At 39.3% G+C, this 19,376-nt stretch overlaps 1 protein-coding gene across 1 annotated transcript in view; it reads left to right on the forward strand.

Annotated features, from left to right (window-relative positions):
• Positions 1-18,282: 18,282 nt before the first annotated feature.
• PLPP3 (phospholipid phosphatase 3) overlaps positions 18,283-19,376 on the forward strand; it is an 82,818-nt gene continuing 81,724 nt past the window's right edge. Inside the window, exon 1 of the mRNA XM_031465203.2 lies at positions 18,283-19,052. Within this exon, the coding sequence (XP_031321063.1) occupies positions 18,914-19,052 (139 nt within the window). The 5' untranslated portion in view covers positions 18,283-18,913. The remainder of the gene's footprint in view (positions 19,053-19,376) is intronic.

The raw sequence follows: 19,376 nt of genomic DNA on the forward strand, positions 1-19,376 counted from the left end.
CAGAGGGAAGGGGACCACTGCATCTCCATCTGCAAAAACAAGAACAACTCTGCAACAATTTGTTACCCTGTATATGATCTCTATGGAAACTAGCTCTGCCCTTGGTACTCTTGAACTCTTACTATAAACCCCCTACCTTCTCTCCCCAGCAGGCTTACAGTCTTAGAGGAATTAGCCCACTGTGATCTCCTTTGCCTGGCAAAGAAATAAAGCTGACTTTTCTACTTCATCAAAACTTCTGTCCTCATTAAGTGAGGTATTGAGGCCGTGTTTTGGCAACATTTCCACACTTTCATGCTTCCCTACCCTACAGGGAAAGCTGTCTCCATGTTCTCACCTTCGGTCCACATCTTAGCTCACTTTAATTGGGCTTCCACCTCCATCAATTCCCTGAAACTGCCTTGTAGAAGTGACTAATGACTTCTTTGTTGCTCAATCTAATGATCATTTTTTACAGCTTCATTTTAACTCAGCCTCAGGCAGCAATCAACACAACCAAGCATTCTCTCCTTTAAACATTCTCTTTCCCTGGCCTCTTTTTAACCCCACTCACATGCTGCTATTTTTCCATGACATTTGCATGCTCCTCCTCCTCTTTCTGGCTGTTACCGCTGTTCATCCTTGAGACTTGGTCTAGGCCTCATTCCTCCTCATTACATACTTAGGCATCCTTATATCCATCCCTGATTTCAAATTATGTCATTTGCAGATGACTCACAAGTATATATCATCAACCAAGACCTTTCCTCTGACCTTTATTTCCATTTTGTGCTTACTATCTTATCTTAGAATCACAAACACACTGCAGTTCTCAGCATGTCCAAAAACCCCACCTTCACTATTCCTACCCCACCTTCCACTCTGCCCAAGCTGGTTGTATTTTGGTGTTTCCTGTTTCCGTGGTTGGTATCACTGTCCAGCAAGTCATATAAGCAGAAACATGATTCAGAGCGAAGCACCCCTTTAACCAGTCCATCACTAAGCATGTCTATTTGTAGAGGTTTTAAAATTGTTTAATTAACTTAATTTCCATTAAATGTATTTCAAAATATTTCCTGAACCATTCTACTTTGCCACCACCACAGCCGCCAGAGTGTGTCAGTATCTCTTGCCTGGATTACTCCAAGTTTTGTTCACCCAGCAGCCAGAATGGTGTTTTGAATTTCCAAACTCTTTTTTTTTTAATTTCAGCATAGTTGATTTTCAATGTTGTGCTAGTTTCTGGTGTACAGCATAGTGACTCAGTTATACAGATTTATATTCTTTTCCATATTCTTTTTTCATTATAAGTTATTACAAGCTATTGAATATAGTTCCCTGTGCTACACAGTAGGATCTTGTGGTGTATCTATTTTACATATAGTAGTGTGTATCTTCTGATTCAAAACTTCTAATTTGTTTCTCCCCCCAACCCGTTCCCCTTTGGTAACCGTAAGTTTGTTTTCTATGTCTAGGAGTCTATTTCTATTTTGTAAATAAGTTCATTTGCATCATTATTTTAGATTCCACATATAAGTGATATCATATGATATTTGTCTTTCTCTGTCTGACCTGCTTCACTTAGTATGACAATCTCTAGGTCCATCCATGTTGCTACAAACAGCTTGAATTTCCAGATCTGATTGAGTTACCTGGTTGCTTAAAATCTTTAAATGGTTTCCATGTATTTAGAATAAAACAAGGAATCCATAATGTAGCCTTTATATTCCACATGTTCTGGCCTCTACCTACCTCTCCAGATTTACTTTCTTTCGCTCTTTGTGCTTCTAACTCATTGGCTTTCTCTCAGTTCCTCCTAATCATACACCCTCCACTTCAGTACCTTGGGGTAGGCTTTTCCCTCTCCCTAGAATGCCCTTTCTTGCCCTTTCTCTAGTTGGTGCCATTCAGTCTCCAGGTACAAGTCTAGGAATCATTTTTTTTAATGCAAGCATTCTCTGAGTTTCCAACCAAGTCAAATTCCTATTGTACAGTCCATCCTAGGAACCAAGACACCAAGAATATGATGTCAAAGAGAGCATGTCCAAAGGGTTCACAAGGGTTTGAATTAAAGCAGTGGCTTTAGAGATTAAAAGTCAGAATCTAATTTGAAATATCCCTGGAAAGCAAAATTATTTTGATTTTATAGCTACTTCAATGGTGGTAGGGAATAAAAAGAAGGTTGGAGGAAATTTCCAAAGGTCTGACCACATAGAGAGAGGTTCTTTGTTGGAAGATGGCAAATTAAAGAGCAGAAATAGATTTAATGGCAAATTAAAGAATCGATGCCAGTTAATAGCTAGCAAATTTACATACTGATTTGCACTTTGACTCGGCAGTTATACTTCTAAGACTCTACCCTAAAGATAAACTGATGACAAAATACTGAAAACAACCCAATGTCATTAAAAGGGGATTAGATGAACAAGTCATAGCACATACATGTAATAGAGTACCAAGCAAATGTTAAAAAAAAAAAAGGAGTAAAGATTTCTATATATACTATGGAATTATTGTCAGGATATAGTATTAAGTGTAAAAAGAAAGGAAGAGAAAGCAGATAGTATGTTACCACTTATCTAAGAAAGGAAGGGGAGGATCCAACTATATATATTTGCTTATATATAAAAACACAACAAATTTCTATGGTATAGCACAGGAAACTATATTCAGTATCTTGCAGTAACTACAATGAAAAAAATATGAAAAGAAATATATGTACATATATGTATGACCAAAACATTATGCTGTACACCAGAAATTGACACAACATTGTAAACTGACTATACTTCAAATTAAAAAAAGACCTCTGAAGTAAAAAAATAAATAAAAATTTAAAAAACCCAAAATTTGCTTTTATTTGTCATTTGCAAGTTAACCACTATATATAAAAATAAATAAAAAACAAATTTCTTCTGCATAGCACAGGGAATTATATTCAATATCTTGTAATGAAAAAGAATATGAAAATGAATATATATGTATATGCATATACATGACTGGGACATTGTGATGTACACCAGAAACTGACACATTGTAACCGACTGTACTTCAGTTAAAAAAATGTATTTGCTTATATTAAAAAACAAAATTATAAATCATAGATACTTTAAATAGTTACCAATAAAGTAGGGGCATAAGACTGCAATGCAGAGCTGATAAAGTCTTAGTCAACCCAATGAGGAGCTCAAAGGCAGAGATTCAGAGTTCTGGTTGGGTATAAATTGCCAGGCTGTAGAATACTGCCTGCGCAGGTTGTCATAACAGAACGCCACAGACTGGGTGACTGAAACAACAGACATTCGTTTTCTCACCATTCTGGAAGTTGGGAAGCCCAAAGTCAAAGTCACACAGGGTTTAGTCCCCAGCGAGAGCTCTCTCTTCCTGACTTTCAGAGAGCAGCCTTCTCTCTACATCCTTACAAGTCCTTTCCTCTGTTTTCACGAGGAGGAAAAGAGACCTCTCTCTCTCTTTCTCTTCTAATAAGGCCACTAATCACATCCTCAAGGCCCCATTCTCATGACCTAGTCTAACCCTAATTAACCTCAAAGTTCCCGTCTCCAAATGCCAACTGTCTTAGTCTGTTCTGCCTGCTATATAACAAAATACCACAGACTGGGGAGTTTATAAATAATGGGAATTTATTTCTCACAGGCCTGGAGGATGGAAGACTGGACTTCAGGGTACCGGCATGGTTGTGTGAGGGCTCGCTTCTGGGTCACAGATTTCATGCTGTGTCCTCACACGGCAGAAGGGACTAGGCAAGAATACTAATCCCAGCCATCAGGGCTTCTCTCTCATGACCGAAGAACCCCTCCTTTTTGACCTCAGCACTTCCCAGAGGCCCCACCTACTGATACCATCACCCTTGGCGTTAGTGTTTCAAAATGCCGGTGCGTCTATACATGTGTACATATAAGCAGGTCTTCCCCTTGTGCCTTGATTCCCTACTCTGTAAAATGGAAATTTTGAGAGTATCTATCATACTAATTTATTGTGTGAATTAAGTAGGGTATAATATATTTGTGCATTTAGCAGCCTAATGCCTGGAATGCCTGGAATATGGTCAGCACATCTTTTTTTTTCCCAACAGGATCACCATTGCTCTTGCGCAGGACAATTTATTATGCAACACTCCTGAGTCCCACCCACTACTTACATACAGCAAACCCCAGTCATAGTGACTATTAAAGAAACGTCATCCCATGTTTCCAAGTACCTCTGGTTAAAAACCACATTTATAAGATTTTTGGAATAGGAGCCATAAAAATAGGTAGATAAATGTAAAAACTCTTCCTTCTATTTCTTTGGTGAAACAGAACCCTTTATACGCAAAACAAAACAGAAACAAAAGCAATGTCATGTATTGAAAAATGCATGGGACTGGGAATGAGAAGGCCTGGGATCTTTTTTTTTTTTTTAATTCAATTTATTTAAACTAAAAGTGAAACAAAATGAGACAAAACAAGTAAACCAAAAAATGCAGCTCACTCAAAATCTGGGCTCTTGGTTTTTCTCTATTTTAAGCAAATGCCTTAGTCTCTCTATGATAATTTCCTTCTTATAAAATAAGGTCCGAACTACAGCTAAGAGTTCTTCTGGCTCTAAGGTTTGATGATTTTCACGCAGGAAAGGAATAATTCTGCTGCGATACCTTCTTTCTGTGGCAAAGGTGCACACTCAGACCAGTTCTGCAACTTGTCAATTATGAAGGGGAGGAGTGAAGAGTCTATCATTCTTTCTCCTATTTAGATATAATCAAATCATCCGGATGTCAGATGACAAAGCCTAGCAAGAGTTTAAACAGCCTCCCAAGTTTTTTTCAGATGAAGTTATTTTTTGTTTGTTTGTTTACATGAACTCACAGTCTTGTGTTTTCCTCTTTAGCTCTTTTTCTGTTTGGATGAATCTGTTTTCCTGGTTTAGAATGCTCAACTTCCTTTCTCATTTGTCTATACATTTTAGAAATCTGAGCATTTCAGTTAGTTATCAAATCCCTCATGATAAAATGTAGTTTCTAGGGAGTACTCCCATTGTGTTGCTGAAATATAAAACATTCACCATGAACTGAGCATCTTCTTTGGGACTTTACGTACATTCTTTATTTAATCTGCCCAGGAACAGTGCAAAGCAGAGCTAGCTCTCCTCATGTTACAGGTCAGGAAACTCAGGGACAGGAAGCTGAAGTAACTTGCCCGTGGTCACACAGGCTAGTAAGTAGTTCAGCCTGTCTGACTCTGAACCACCATAATACCGGGATTCACCAGATGAATCATGTAGGTAATTCAAGGAAGACACCCACTATTCTCACATTTCCAAGATGTTTCTGGGTATATTTCTCTGTCCCCTTATTTGAAAATTAGAAAACATGCCTCTCTAGTCAAATCTCTATCAAATTTTAGTATTAAACCAAGAGTCAGCTAAACTATTCCATTGAAGAATTCTGATCGTTTTAACAGTAAAAATATGTAATAATAATATATCTTCTCAGAAATTATTATTTTAAAAGATGATTTTTTTAATATAGGCATTAATCCACAAAGAATTTCCACGTCTACATCTTCTCAGTGCATTCCCACATCAACCCAGTGTGTAAGGTCTGTAATTCTCACTCTCCCACACTGGGAACTGAGGCTTAAGAAGAGATAGCAACTTGCCCAAAGCTACACAGCTACTTAGGAACTGACTGATTGGGATTCAAATTGCTGATTCTACTTGCTATGATATTTCCATTATGCTACTTTTCCTCCAAAATCAGAAATACCTTGGAACCAGAGAGTTCCAATGAACTCAGAGGTGTATATATAAAATCAAAGGGGGTAGAATGATAGTACATAAAAGCTCAAAAAGAGCAGAAAAACTACCCACAGATGTCAGAAGGGTCTTCCCAGGAAATTTTATCTTATTGTACATTAAATGTTTTAAAATTTATTTTGTTATGGATGGTTTATTGACTCACTCATTAATTCCGTATACATTTGGGGGTGTGTGTGTAATTGACAAGGCACTGAACTAAACCCTATGAGAACTGTAAAAATGAGTATGACACCATCACTGACCTCATGAAATGTACAGTCTCCGAGTGCATAAATAACTATAACAGCAGTTGGAATGTTATAAACACTACTAGAGCTGTGAATAGAATGTTACAAGAAACTAGCAGAGGAGAAGGAGAGGCAACATAATTTTAATTTTCTTTGTCTACATTAAATATATATTACTCCTGTATTAATAATAAAAAAGATTCTTTTTTTTTTTTTTTTTTTTTTTTTGCTTTTTAGAGAAGAAAGATGCTTAAATTCATGGAAGAGAAACAAAGGTATGGAACTGGCCACAGAGAGTCGAATACACAGACCAACTTCCTTTTCTTTGCCCAGTGAATTAACAGGAGAAGGAAAAGTAGCCGCCTTCCCCAGCAGAGTTACAGGGAAATGATGTAAACTGGGGAAAACTAGATTTCAATGAAGATAAGCAAATGGAGGGATTTTTTTTTTTAGGGCTGGGGTGGGGTGGGTGGAATCTTGGCTATCATCTTGCATAACCCTTCCCCTCATTTTCAAGTTGAAGAAATTGAGGCAGAGGTAAATAAAGGTACTTGTCCGATGTCACAGAGCCAGCTGGAACAGAGACAGAACTAACCTGCATGTTTCCAGGCCCCATGCTGCTTTCACTGATTGACTGGCAGGGTGCGGAACACTGTTGGAGGCACAAATAAGAGTTCGATTATCTCTATCGGATATCTACAGGTGTGCCTCATACATAATAGGCATTGACTAATTGTTCACTGAGTGAATAAAAACTTGAGTTAGTAATATGTTATTTTATGTTATAAGGACAAATAAAATGATACATATAATAGACATCTGTCTACTTGACATGCTGAATAACTAGGGATATTTTAAATTTTACGTGTCAACACTGAACTCCTGACCTTCCTTCCTGAGACCTGCTTCCCTCTCGGTTCTTCTTCCCTCTACTGATGGCAACGCCATCCTTCTCATTACTCAGGCTACACGCCTCCAAGTTATCTTTGACGTCTCTCTTTTTCTCCTACCACATATCCATTTTGTCAACAAATCCTGTTGATTCTACTTTCAGGGTATCTCCAGAATCTGACCTCCCTCTCCACCTTCTTTCCCACTACCGCCTTAAATCAATCCACAGCTGTCTTTCTCTTGGATTACTGCAGTCACCTCTAAACTAGAATCCCTGCCCACATCCAGTCCACTCTCAAAAGAGTCAGAATGGTTCTTTTAAAGCTTAAACCAGATCATCATTCCTCTGACCCCAGCTCTAAAATAGACTTATTTCACTTTGAATTAAGATCAAAGTCCCTTCAATGGCACACATGTCTATAACATCTTTATTCATAATAACCAAAAAGTGGAATCAACCCAAATGTCACCCCATGGATGTACAAAAAAAAAGTAGTGTATGCATACAATGGAATAATACTTGGTAAGAAAAAATGTGAAGTACTAATAACATGCTACAACTTGGATGAACCTTAAAAACATTACCCAAGTGAAAGAAGCCAGTCAACAAAGACCATATAGTGTATGACTCCATTTATATGAAATATCCAGAATAAGCAATTCCACAGAGACAGAAAATAGTTTAGTGATTATCTAGGGCTGGAGGGATTGGAAGAAATAGAGGGTGACTGCTAACGGGTATAGGTTTCTTGTGGAGGTTATAAAGACATTCTAAAATTGACTGTGGTGATGGTTACGCAGCTCTGTGAATATACTAAAACCATTGGGTGTATTTTATGGTGTGTGAATTGCATCTCTATAAAGCTGTTAAAAAATAGAAGATAATATGAGGGGTGGATATAGTGCAGTGATAGAGCAGGTGCTCAGCCTGCAAGAGGTCCTGGTTTCAATTCCCAGTACCTCCATGAAAAAAAATGTGTGTGTGTGTATATAAGGGAAAACCCACTACACTGCCCAATAGTTCCAGATACAAGATAAAGGCTACATCACACTGCCCAAGAGGGGAAAATGGAAAAAAGAAAGGTCTAAGAGGGGAGGCACAGTCCAGGGTCAGGATGCAGAAGGCAATCAGCAAATATGGAATTCAGCGTGGACACTGAGAAAAGTAAAGTTGGTTTGGGACACTGGCTGCTAAGAGGTGAAACCCCACAGCTGTGTCTTTGATCTGATGAATATCAATAAAGCAGCCCTCAAATGAGGAATTTGATCTGACAATATCTAAAATTATCATTAAGTCTTCCCGAAGTGTTTGTGTGTGCCATCCCAGCTGGTCATTCATTCATTCATTCACTCACTGACTCATTCAATTACTTACTAGTTCAATTATTTACTAAGTTGATTATTTACTAATTTGGCAAATATTTGCTAAGTGCTGAGCACCAAGGAAATGAAAGTTGAAAAAAAGAAAAAATTCGTAACCTAATGGAGTTTGACATCTAGTGGAGGAAGACAAGAAAAGAAACAAACAAGTAAAAGTCATAAATTCTATGGAGAAAAACAAAGCGATGGCATCAGGAGGGAAGCAGACATGGAGCATAAGAAGGAATGAAGGAGGGGAACATTCCAACAGAGGGAAGGAACATTCAGTGCAAAGACCTGGCACCGTCCTGCCTCCACCGTTCTGTGTCCCGTTTCCCCTTCCTCTGACACTGAAAGAAAGAAAAGTTTCTGTTGGACTGAAGAAAAATAATACCCTCAGTAACTCAAGGGATTAGGTTTGTAGGACTGCTTTAACAAATCACTGCAAACGGGGTGGCTTAACACAATGGAGGTGTGTTCTCTCACCGTTCTGGAGGCCAGAACTTCCCTCTTGGGGCTCTAGGAGAGAATTCACTCTTTGCCTCCTCCACCTTCTGGGGGGCTGCATCGCTGCCATCTCTGCTTCCATCTTCACGTGGTCTTCTCTGTTGTGTGTCTGTGTCTTTCCTTGTCCTCTCTCTCATAAGAACACTTCTCATAGGATTCAAGTCCTACCTGGGTAATTCAGGATGCCCTCATCTCAAGAACCTTAATTTAATTACATCTAAAAAGACCCTTTTCCCAAATAAAGTCATGTGCACAGGTTCTGGCCATTAGGACATAAACACATCCCTTGGGCTGTGACCGTCAAATCCACTACCCTCAAATAAAGGTGTTTTAGTTCTCCTTCGCCCTCGTTATAAACTTCCTTGCATGTCCCATCTTCCCCCCACCCCAAGTTGAAAGATTGTCTTTTTGAAGTGTTTTTTTTTGGGGGGGAGCATAAGCAGTGTCTATGCAGAATTAAGTGAGGTAGATGATCAAGAATTATCTGAGGTAGAGATGTTAATGTGGCCACAGCCAAGAATGTGGTCCAAGGGCCAGGTGGGACTGGTAACTGTTTTGCAGTTGGGATGACAAAGTAGATTAAATTTCCAGAACAGTTATTAACTCTCTGTTGGCCAAACATCAAACAGATAAAAAATTTTTTGAGTAAAGGTAGATTTATTTAGAGAGATACACAGTCCATAGAGTGTAGGCTGTGAGAAAGGCCATGAAGTGTGGGAGTTCGGTGCTTAGTTTAAAGTAAAAGTAGTTACACACTCCATAGACAGAGTGCAGGCCATCTTACTCAGAGGGGACAGCAGCCATGAGGCCCAAATAGATAAATCTAACCAGTGTTAACAATCTGGAAAATTGAAGAAATTCTTCCATTTTTCCCTTTTTCTATCCATACCATGCATAGCTGTTTCTTTCCTTATTCATACATACTTTTGTTCCCTTTTTATAGTTTTTATTTATTGTGATATAATATACATGCAATAAAGTGTAAAATCTTTACTTTCACATATTTATTTCACAGTATTAAATTGTACATATATACACACCTGTGTAAACACCACTTGAATTAAATATCCAGAAGGCTTCCTCATGGCTGTGCTCAGTTAATAACCCCTCCCCAAAGATGATCACTATTCTAAGTTCTAGCACCATAAACTATTTGCCAATTTTTAACTTTTATAAAGCAATATAGTATACATTTATGTGTCAATTTCTTTTTTTCAACATTATGTCTGAGAGATTCACCTACACTCCTCTGTGTAGATGGTCATTCTTTTCACTGCTGCATAGTACTCCCCTGTATGATGTATCCCAATTTATTTAGTCATTCTATTTTTTGATGGGCATTTGTGTTGCTTCTGTTTGTGAACTATCATGAATAAAACTACTATGAACTTTTTTGTACAAGTCTTTTGATGGACATAGGCTCTCATCTTTTGGGGCATATCCCTACGAGTGGAATTACTAGGTCATAGTATAGACATATATTTAGTTTTCGTAGCTATTGCCAAAGAGTTTTTCAAAGCAGCTATACCAATTTTCACTCAAATTGGTCCACATCCTCATCAACACTTGGTATTGTCAGGATTTTTAATTGTAGCCATTCTGATAGATACATAGTGGTTTTTTTTTTTTTTTTTTTACTTCAAAATAATAGTTGCAAGTTTACCAAATATTGACAAATTGAATTTAGCTGTACACTGAAGTAGTCATATGATGGACACAGAAGGCTTATTCAAGGAACACATGGATAGTTCAATTTAAAAATGTTTGACTCCATTGAGATTTAAGGGGAAAGACATTATAATCAACACAACAAATGCTCCTGTCTCCACAAGGTTGATAAAGCTCATAATTTAGGGAGAGAGGGCATTTAACAACCTAGGAATGGGGCAGAATTCTGATAGCCAGAGAAAAATGTATATCTATCAAAAGATTTTCAATAAAATACAAGTATTTTCTACCAAATTAATTCAAGATAGAAAAATAAACCTACCCCATGAAAATAATTTTTACAGATGAAAAAACAGAAATGGTCCACATAAAAGATAAAACAAATGTTCAACCTCCCTTGAAACCAAGGGAAATGCAAATTAAGCCTCATGTAAATGCTATTTCTCATCTATGAGCTTGACAAAAGTTTTAAAATCAGATAATATAAAATTTTGTTGAGGATATCAAACAACAGAAACACTCACTATAGTGGATTTAATTTGCATTTCCCTAATGACTAATGATGTTGAGTACCTTGTCCTAGGCTTATGGGCCATTCATGTGTCCTCTTTTGTGAAATGCCTACTCGAGATTTTTCCCCTTCCCCACACAATTTTTAAAAATTGGGAGATTGTCTTATTTTTCAGATTGATTTGTAGTTCTTTATACATTCTGGATATAAGACCTGCTTGTGGATATATGCATTTTCCTAATCTGTCCTAATTGCCTTTTCACTTTCTTACATGTGTATTTTAGCTGTTAGCAAACTTTTTCTGTAAAGGGCCAGAGAGTAAATATTTTAGACTCTGCAGACCATGTGATCTCTGTTGCAACTACTCAACTCTGCCTTTGTAGCACAAAAGCAGCTGTAGCTAGCCATATGTGAAATGAATAAGCATGGCTGTTTTCCAATAAAACTTTATTTGTGGACACTGAAATTTTAAATTTCGTATACATTTTGCATATCATGAACTAGTCTTCTTCTTCTGAGTTTTCTCAACCATGTGATAATGTAATAACCATTTTGGGCTCACAGGCTGTACAAAGACATGTGGTGGGCTGAGTTTAGTCTATAGGCCATAGTTTGGCAACCTTGGATGTATTTTCTAAATATAAGTTCTTAATTTTAATGAGTTCCAATTTATATCTCTTCTTTTGCCATTATTGCTTTTTATTCCCATATAGGAAACCTTTTCCTACCCTAAGGTTATGAATAGGTTCTCCTTTGTTTTATTCTTAAAGCTGTGTTTTATCACTCATGTTTATGCCAGTGATCCATCAGGATTAAGTTCTGTGCATGGCGTGCAGTAGAGGTTTTACACTTTGGTTTCTATGTACTCAGGTTGTGACGTACCTTCTCCAGCTTTACTGTGTAGCCCTGCCTTAGCTGCTCTGTGAAACTTTCCTTGATGGCTCCATGTCGAACTTAAGACTTTCTACTTGTCTTTTATTCAGCTACTTTTTGACAACTTATTATGTACCATGATGGGCACAAAGGTTTGGCTTTTGTCTGAAGGTTACATCTTTCGAAGAAAACAGTTAAGTCTTTGCAGTACAATGTGATAAGTGCCATGAGATAATATGGTAGGTATTTGTTTACGTTTTTCTCCCACAAAAAAGGATTCATTTGAAGGGACCATAAGCTTTTATTTGAATACCTTTAGCATCTGGCATGAATTCTAATTAGAATAGGTGCTCATGAAAATGTATATGTGATTAGACTGAAGAAATATCCATACATACACAGTGAATAAATGCACACGTATGTATACAGCAAATATGTATATGGAATATGTATACATATGAATTCAGTAAATAATGCACTGAAATACATATGTATGTGTACATATACACACCCATACCCCTTCATACCTACCCATCTTTCCAGACACACACAGCTGAAGTACCACTTGGGGAAACCTCTAATCTTTCCCTTGTGGACCTTAGACGGAGGACAAAGTTATTCAGTATAGATTCATAATTAAATTCTCAGGGGCTCTTGTATCAGACTGCCTAGGTTCAAATCCAGGCTCCACTACTTAGTAGCCTCGTACTTGTAGACCAGTTTCTTAACTTCCCTGTGCCCCAGTAATCTCCTCTGTAAAGTGGGAAATCCTTCCTCGTAGAGCTGTTGAATGAGTTCATACAACTAAAATAATTAGAGGTCTAAAGTCTCAGTGAAGACAGGGATTTTTTTTTAACCGAAGTACAGGTCAGTTTCCAATGTTGTGTCAATTTCTGTGCACAGCATAATATTTCAGACATTCATGTACATACATATATTCCTCTTCATATTCTTTTTCATTATAGGTTACTACAAGATATTGAATATAGTCCTCTGTGCTACACAGTTAGAAACGTGTTGTTTATTTTATACATAATAGTATCTGCAAATCCCAAATTCCCAATTTATTCCTGCCCACCGCCTTCCCCCTCGGTAACCATAAGTTTGTTTTCTATGTCTGTGAGTCTATTTCTGTTTTGTAAATAAGTTCATTTGTGGCTTTTTTTAGATTCCACATATAAGTGATATCATATGGTATTTTTCTTTCTCTCTCTGGCTTGCTTTATTTAGAGTGACAATCTCCAGGTCCATCCATGTTGCTGCAAATGGCATTATTTTATTCTTTTTTATGGCTGAGTAGTATTCCATTGTATAAATATACCACAACTTCTTTATCCAGTCTTCTGTCAATGGACATTTAGGTTGTTTTCATGTCTTGGCTATTGTATATAGTGCTGCTATGAAAATTGGGGTGCATGTGTCTTTTAAAATTAGAGTTTCCTCCAGATATATGCCCAGGAGTGGGATTGCTGGATCATACAGTAATTCTATTTTTAGTTTTTTAAGGAATCTCCATACTGATTTCCATAATGGCTGCATGTAACTACATTCCCACCAGCAGTGTATGAAGGTTCCCTTTTCTCCACACCGTCTCCAGCATTTATCATTTGAGGACTTTTGAATGATGGTAATTCTGACTGGTGATGTGGTACCTCACTGCAGTCTTGATTTGCATTTCTCTGATAATTAGTGATATTGAGCATTGGGAATTTTCTAGCTAACTTGGCTCATTGCTGAATTCGTAGCTCATAGAAGAGTGTTCGGTACCTATCAGGGGCTCAGTAAATACATGTTGCATGAATGAGAAATACCGGATCATGAAAATATCAATAACTGTGGGCTGTTACTATTTCACACATGATTAAAAAATTCTGAATTCCTGTTGTAACCATTCCCTATCCCCCAACTATGACAATGTTCACTCTATGGGAGTCACAGCATTTTTCTATAATGACACAAGGTGGCAGCATCAGTCTCCTTTTGCGTTATCAGCCAAGCCCCAGTTTTACCCGTTCTAGAGGCAAACTCTCTGCCACAATTTTGTTTGCAAGTTCCTCTGTCCATTCTAGATTTTTAAGAAAATTTAATGAACAGCATTAATTGTTGGAATAACATAAGGTTAGCTCTTAACTGTACTAATTTCCAACTAAGGAAAAGATTACTGCCTGTAGAAAGGTAAAAATACTGACACGAATCGAGGCTGCTTTACAGGAACACCACTGTTTTGGGTTCTTCAAGCTCCTTTTTTGTAATAAATAACTGCTTGACAAACAATGAACCTAAATCTTCCTTTTCAGTGACACGAAGTGCAACAATGTTGTTCCTTTCCAAGTCTATAAGAAAATAGAAAACAAAATAAACCTTCTCTTTCGTCTTTTTAACAAAGCTGCAAGGTTAATTCTGCAGTCCCTCTAATTACTCTGTGAAACCACTGTTGAGAAGCAGAAATTTCTGAGCACTTCCGAGAGTGTAAAGAAAGGAATCTTGGCTTCGAAATTAAGAGATCTGGAATTCGAGTGCTTTAGGAATCTCCTTACCTCCAGCTTTAAGTAAATCTCTTATCTTTCAAAAATTCAGTACCTTCAGTTCTAAAACCAAGATAACCATCTCTGCCTTACCTACCTGAAATGAGATCAGTGAATGTAAATGTCTTTGTAAACTGTAAAGGGCTCTATTTTCCACTGCATGAGCTAATGTTAGAATCATTTCCATTTTACCTTCGGGGAAAGCCATTTCTAGCCAGTTAAATGGGCTTGCCTTGGTTTTTCTCATCTATAAAATGGGCTAATGATAGCAACCCCACCTACTAGTGAGTGGTAAGAATAAAATAATAGCTGTGAAAGTGCCTTTAAAATGAAAGTACTCTCACATGTACAAGATTATTCTTGTAAACAAATAGCTTTGCTTGAGTTTCACAAACAATCCTGAAGAAAACAGTGTATAACTAAACTGTCTAAAAGAAATAAACATGTTTAATTTACCACCTTCAGAAATCTCAAGAAATTGCACATTAAAAAAAAGAGACAATTATAGAGATGCTGAAGGTGTTACTGCATTTAGGGGAAAATGAATAAAATTAAATGGTACATTCAGAGTTAGTACTGGATAAACACTTTTCAATATCTGTATTTAAACTAGGTATATAGCAAAAAATAAAGCGTTCACTTAAAATGTTAACATTCAATTAACATTTGTCAACTACCAATTGTGTACCAGGTATTTTCAAATGTATTATTTCATTTTTATTGTTTTAGTCCCTGGAACCAGAGAAGAACGTCGGTCCCATTTTAAAGTTGAGGAAACTAAGGTTCAGAGAGGTTGTTCGGTGTATTTCAGGTCAAACAGCAGATCCAAGATATTCAGACCTCAAACCTTCTGCTCCTTCCTGTCTTTTCTCAGGAGCGTTACTATGGAGGCCTCTATTCAGTCCTGTGGGAGCACTCTTGATATTAAATCCAACACTTATAGCAGCAAGCCAACAAATTTTATTTAGTAAAAACCAGAAATGGAATGTAAGAGTTTTAAAAAGTCTGGACAAATGGGTACTTGTTAGCCAAAACTTAGCTCTCCTTAAGTGAATTTCAATGGCTTGAGAAATTTGGGCTCTGACCTTTTGACTACACAATTTTATGTAAAGAAACTCAGTTACCTTTCCCTTAAACATTTCCAGAGCCAATTCATGCCCTTTCAAAAAAAAAAAAAAAAAGATTAATTATTAAATGTTAGGGGTTAAAAAGAGAGAGAAATAAAATTATGAGGTAACAAGAGATCTTAAAAATGAAGGCCTTTTAAATCTCTGGGGAGGTATCAGTTATTTAAGAATGATGTGCTGTTGTTGCCACACATAATAAGTTAATCTTAAAAAGGCATTTATCCTTGCTGATGTTACAGTTTTTATACTGACTTGCTCAGTGAACTGGGTGTCATTTTCAGGTGTGTATTATGGTAAACAAAACTTACCAGGAATTTTAATTACTTAATTACTTTGAAAGGACACCATTCTAAACTATCAAGTCTGTTCCGTTGGATTTTACTTGCTAGTTGGACTGTTCAGTTTTAGGATTGAAAGTCAAGAGGCCTTCATATATGCATCTGAGGAGGCTGTTTTATTTTCTATTATCAAAAGAATGGTATTGACACTCTATTTATGACTTGTTCAAGTCAGTTTTAATGAGTATCTGTGGTGTTCTGTTCCCTTGAAAAGTTATCCAAATGTTGTTTTGCACACAACTACATGCATCAATTAACACCATGATCTTTTCGTTATGAAAAAAAATAACCCACAGAGCCTTGTAAATGGAAACATAAAGCTCTTATTTAAACATCCATTTATTTGCCCTTTTATTCACTCCTGGAATAACAGATTTTGATCCTTCTTAATAAGTAGCCGAGTTTAATCCAAGGAACCTTAAAGCCGAAAATGTTCCTAGTATTCAATCCACTGCCGGCTAAAGTTTACAATCCATCGTACCCTGTAACTTTAAAGAGACCAACAGTGATTGCTGAGTTATAATACCATTTAACTCCAGTAAAAGTCTGGCCTTTAAAAATGTCTATTCTTAAATTAATAAAAGTCATTTCACAGAGAAGGAAAAGCAGACAGGAAATGTAAAGGGAGGTAACTATAAAATTCAAATAATAGAACAGAGTACTACACCGTGGAATATAAGTGGCAGTCTGAGTGGCACAGATGCCCTAGGACTTTGGGGCTCAAAGGAGGGAAAGATCAGAGTGGGCTGCGGTTTCAGGAGCTTATGCTTACTTTTCATTTGGGAAGATGTGGTTTGGTGACTTAGAACTTCAAGGATGATTATCATTACAAAGAGCGTTGAGTGGGCAAGGGAAGATTCTAACATCCCAGAATTCCTTCCAGAATGTCAATAATGCTGAAATCGACCTTGTATTGTTTCTGCTATTTTAACATGTCAAGAGAAGGCATTTCTCACTGTAAAGCTGTCTAAGGAATCTTTTCTCTTAGTTTCCCTGGCTTTGACTTACTGCATTTTGCAAAGAGAATGCTGTGTCTGATTGGCAGCTAGATTACCCCAGCTCCAAAACTGTGTTGGGGATTCAGTTACTCTTGCTTCCAGAAGACAGCTTTCATTGCCAGCCCCCTTGCTGCAGTGCAGTCTGGATTTGAGCTTCCTTCAGCAGACCCTGTGCGAGGTACTGGGGAGATGATTTGGAGCCCATTGTCTATAGAGTGGACTAGCCTTTACCAACTATAACACCAGATCGGACTGTGATAAGTGCTTCAAGAGTGTTCTAGAGTGTTGAAGGTGAATTCTCTCCGGGGGTCCAGAAAGGGCTTATAGAGAAGGTGACATTTCAGAGGACCCTAAAGCAAGAGAAGCATTTTGGTTGTTAGAGAAAGGATGGATGTGCATTACAGGCAGAGGGAGGAGGACGATAGGGGTGGAGTGCGAAAGGGCAAGTGGCTGGTGGTGGCTGAATATAGGGTTACTGAACCCCCAAACGAGTCAATATAAAAAAGAACAGGACCAATATAATGTGTAAAAAAGCTACAACTATCTATTTCTGGATGTACAAAAAGAGACATCTGGAAGAAAGATCCATTTATTGCACAGTGTGCCCAGCTTTCTGCGAGGCACTATGGAAGATTTAAGGAAAGGTCCTTGTCTTGGAAATGTTTATACTCTATCTGGAAGAAAAAGTAATTCACAGAAAAGTCATTTAAAGGCACATGACAGCCTCTAAGGCAAAGCACTAGACTGCCCCAAAACTCAAGCTAGAGATCTGCTACCCCAGGAGAGCACTCCTGCTGCCCTGGAAACCCCACCCCCCATAGTGGTACAGGTAGGCTGGGGGCTAGCTGAACTAGTAGGGGGTTGGAGAACTGGGGGCTCCATCACCTGGGAAACAGGAATAAAAGTAATGGTTAATACCTACACAGCATTTGCTATATACCTGGCACTGTTCTAGGCGCTTATATGGATTAGCTAACTGAGTCTTTACAATTACTCTATTTAGGAGAAACAGTTATTTTCTCCAGTTTATATAGGGGGAAGCCGAGACTCAGAGCCACAGCCAGGATCCAATCCACAGGGTGTAGCTCCAGAGTCATGCAGTCCTTTTCCTGTTAGTATCCTCAGAATCCAGCGCAGTCTCCGGTGTTGGATGTTAAGAACTTAAGAAAACCAAAGACACCTTTCTTTGAGTATTTTCGGAATAATACGATTCAAATCAAAACCAAGACTCGAAAGCGACAAATGTGTAAGGGAGGAGAAATGCTTTTTAGCTGCACAGCCTCAACAGTTTTGCCTGACCCAAGGTCAGCGAGAAAATGTTTCTTTTTATTCACATTTCCCCCCTCTTTTGTAACAATTTAGTGTTTCTGAACGCTAGGGGCTCCCGGATTCTCTGGTTTGAGAGTAACTTTTCCTTTTAGGAATTTTTTTTTTTTTTGTAAGGGGGTGGGGGGAAATGTGGCCTTAATTATCCTACGTCTTCGGCTGCTTAAGGAAGGGGCTGTGCTTTCGGAATCCCTTCAGAGCCAAGTAAGGAGGTCCCTCTCTTTCCCTCTCTCTCTCTCTCTCTCTTTTTTTTTTAAAGGACCTCGTGAAATAAAAGTGCCGAAAACAAACCCAGGCGATCACAGCAGCAGCCGCGGCGGCAGCAGCGGCACAGCAGCAGGAGGAGGAGGAGAAAAGTTGGAGTCGGGGCAGCGCTCCGGGGTGGCTGGGCTGCGCGCAGCTCCCATTCATTAAGCAACCGGCTGCGGAGGAAGGTGGCCGAGCGCCCGCGCTGCCCACTCGCTGCTTTGCGCACAGGCACGCCAGCGCCGAGCGTCCAGAGCAGCGCAGCGCAGCGCAGCTTTGCACAAGTTTCTGCTCGGGAGTTGGCTCTTTTCCCCTTGGACTTTCGAACGATTCGGGGTTGAGACAGGAAAAGCAGAGGAGCACCAGGGGAGTAGAAAGCCCCGCCGCTTGCGTTGGAAGCGGGCAGCGGGGCCGCTTTCTCCCGCTGCACCCCGAGCCAGACCCGCCACTCTCCCGAGCAGCCTCGGCCAGGAGGCGACCCGGGTGTCTGGGTGTGTGACTGCTGTCTCGGGGCCAGCGCCATGCAAAACTACAGGTACGACAAGGCGATCGTCGCGGATAGCAAGAACGGCGGCAGCCCGGCGCTCAACAACAACCCGAGGAAGGGCGGCAGCAAGCGGGTGCTGCTCGTCTGCCTGGACCTCTTCTGCCTCTTCATGGGTGAGCCCAGTCCCGCTGGCCCTCGGCCCTCGCCGCCCCGCGCGCGTCCCACCCCGGCCCCGGGGGCTGCGCGCGGGGCTCGGTGCTCGCTCCTGGCGCAGGGCCGCGTCTCCCCGCCGCGCCGGCCGCTCTGGGAGCCTCCGCGCCGCTCCCGGTCCCCGGGCCCTTGCCTTCCCCGATCCCGCCGCCTCCCTGGCCTGTAAAGGAGGGTCCGGCGCGGTAGCGGCTTTCGCGGGCCGCTTGGACACCGCATCCTCAAAGCCGCCTCCGTTTGGAAGCCCAGGCAGAATCCCACGAAAGGTGTGGGCCCGCCCTGTTAGGATA

The sequence above is a fragment of the Camelus dromedarius genome, chromosome 14 (genome assembly GCF_036321535.1).
Source record: "Camelus dromedarius isolate mCamDro1 chromosome 14, mCamDro1.pat, whole genome shotgun sequence".
Classification (NCBI taxonomy): domain Eukaryota; kingdom Metazoa; phylum Chordata; class Mammalia; order Artiodactyla; family Camelidae; genus Camelus; species Camelus dromedarius.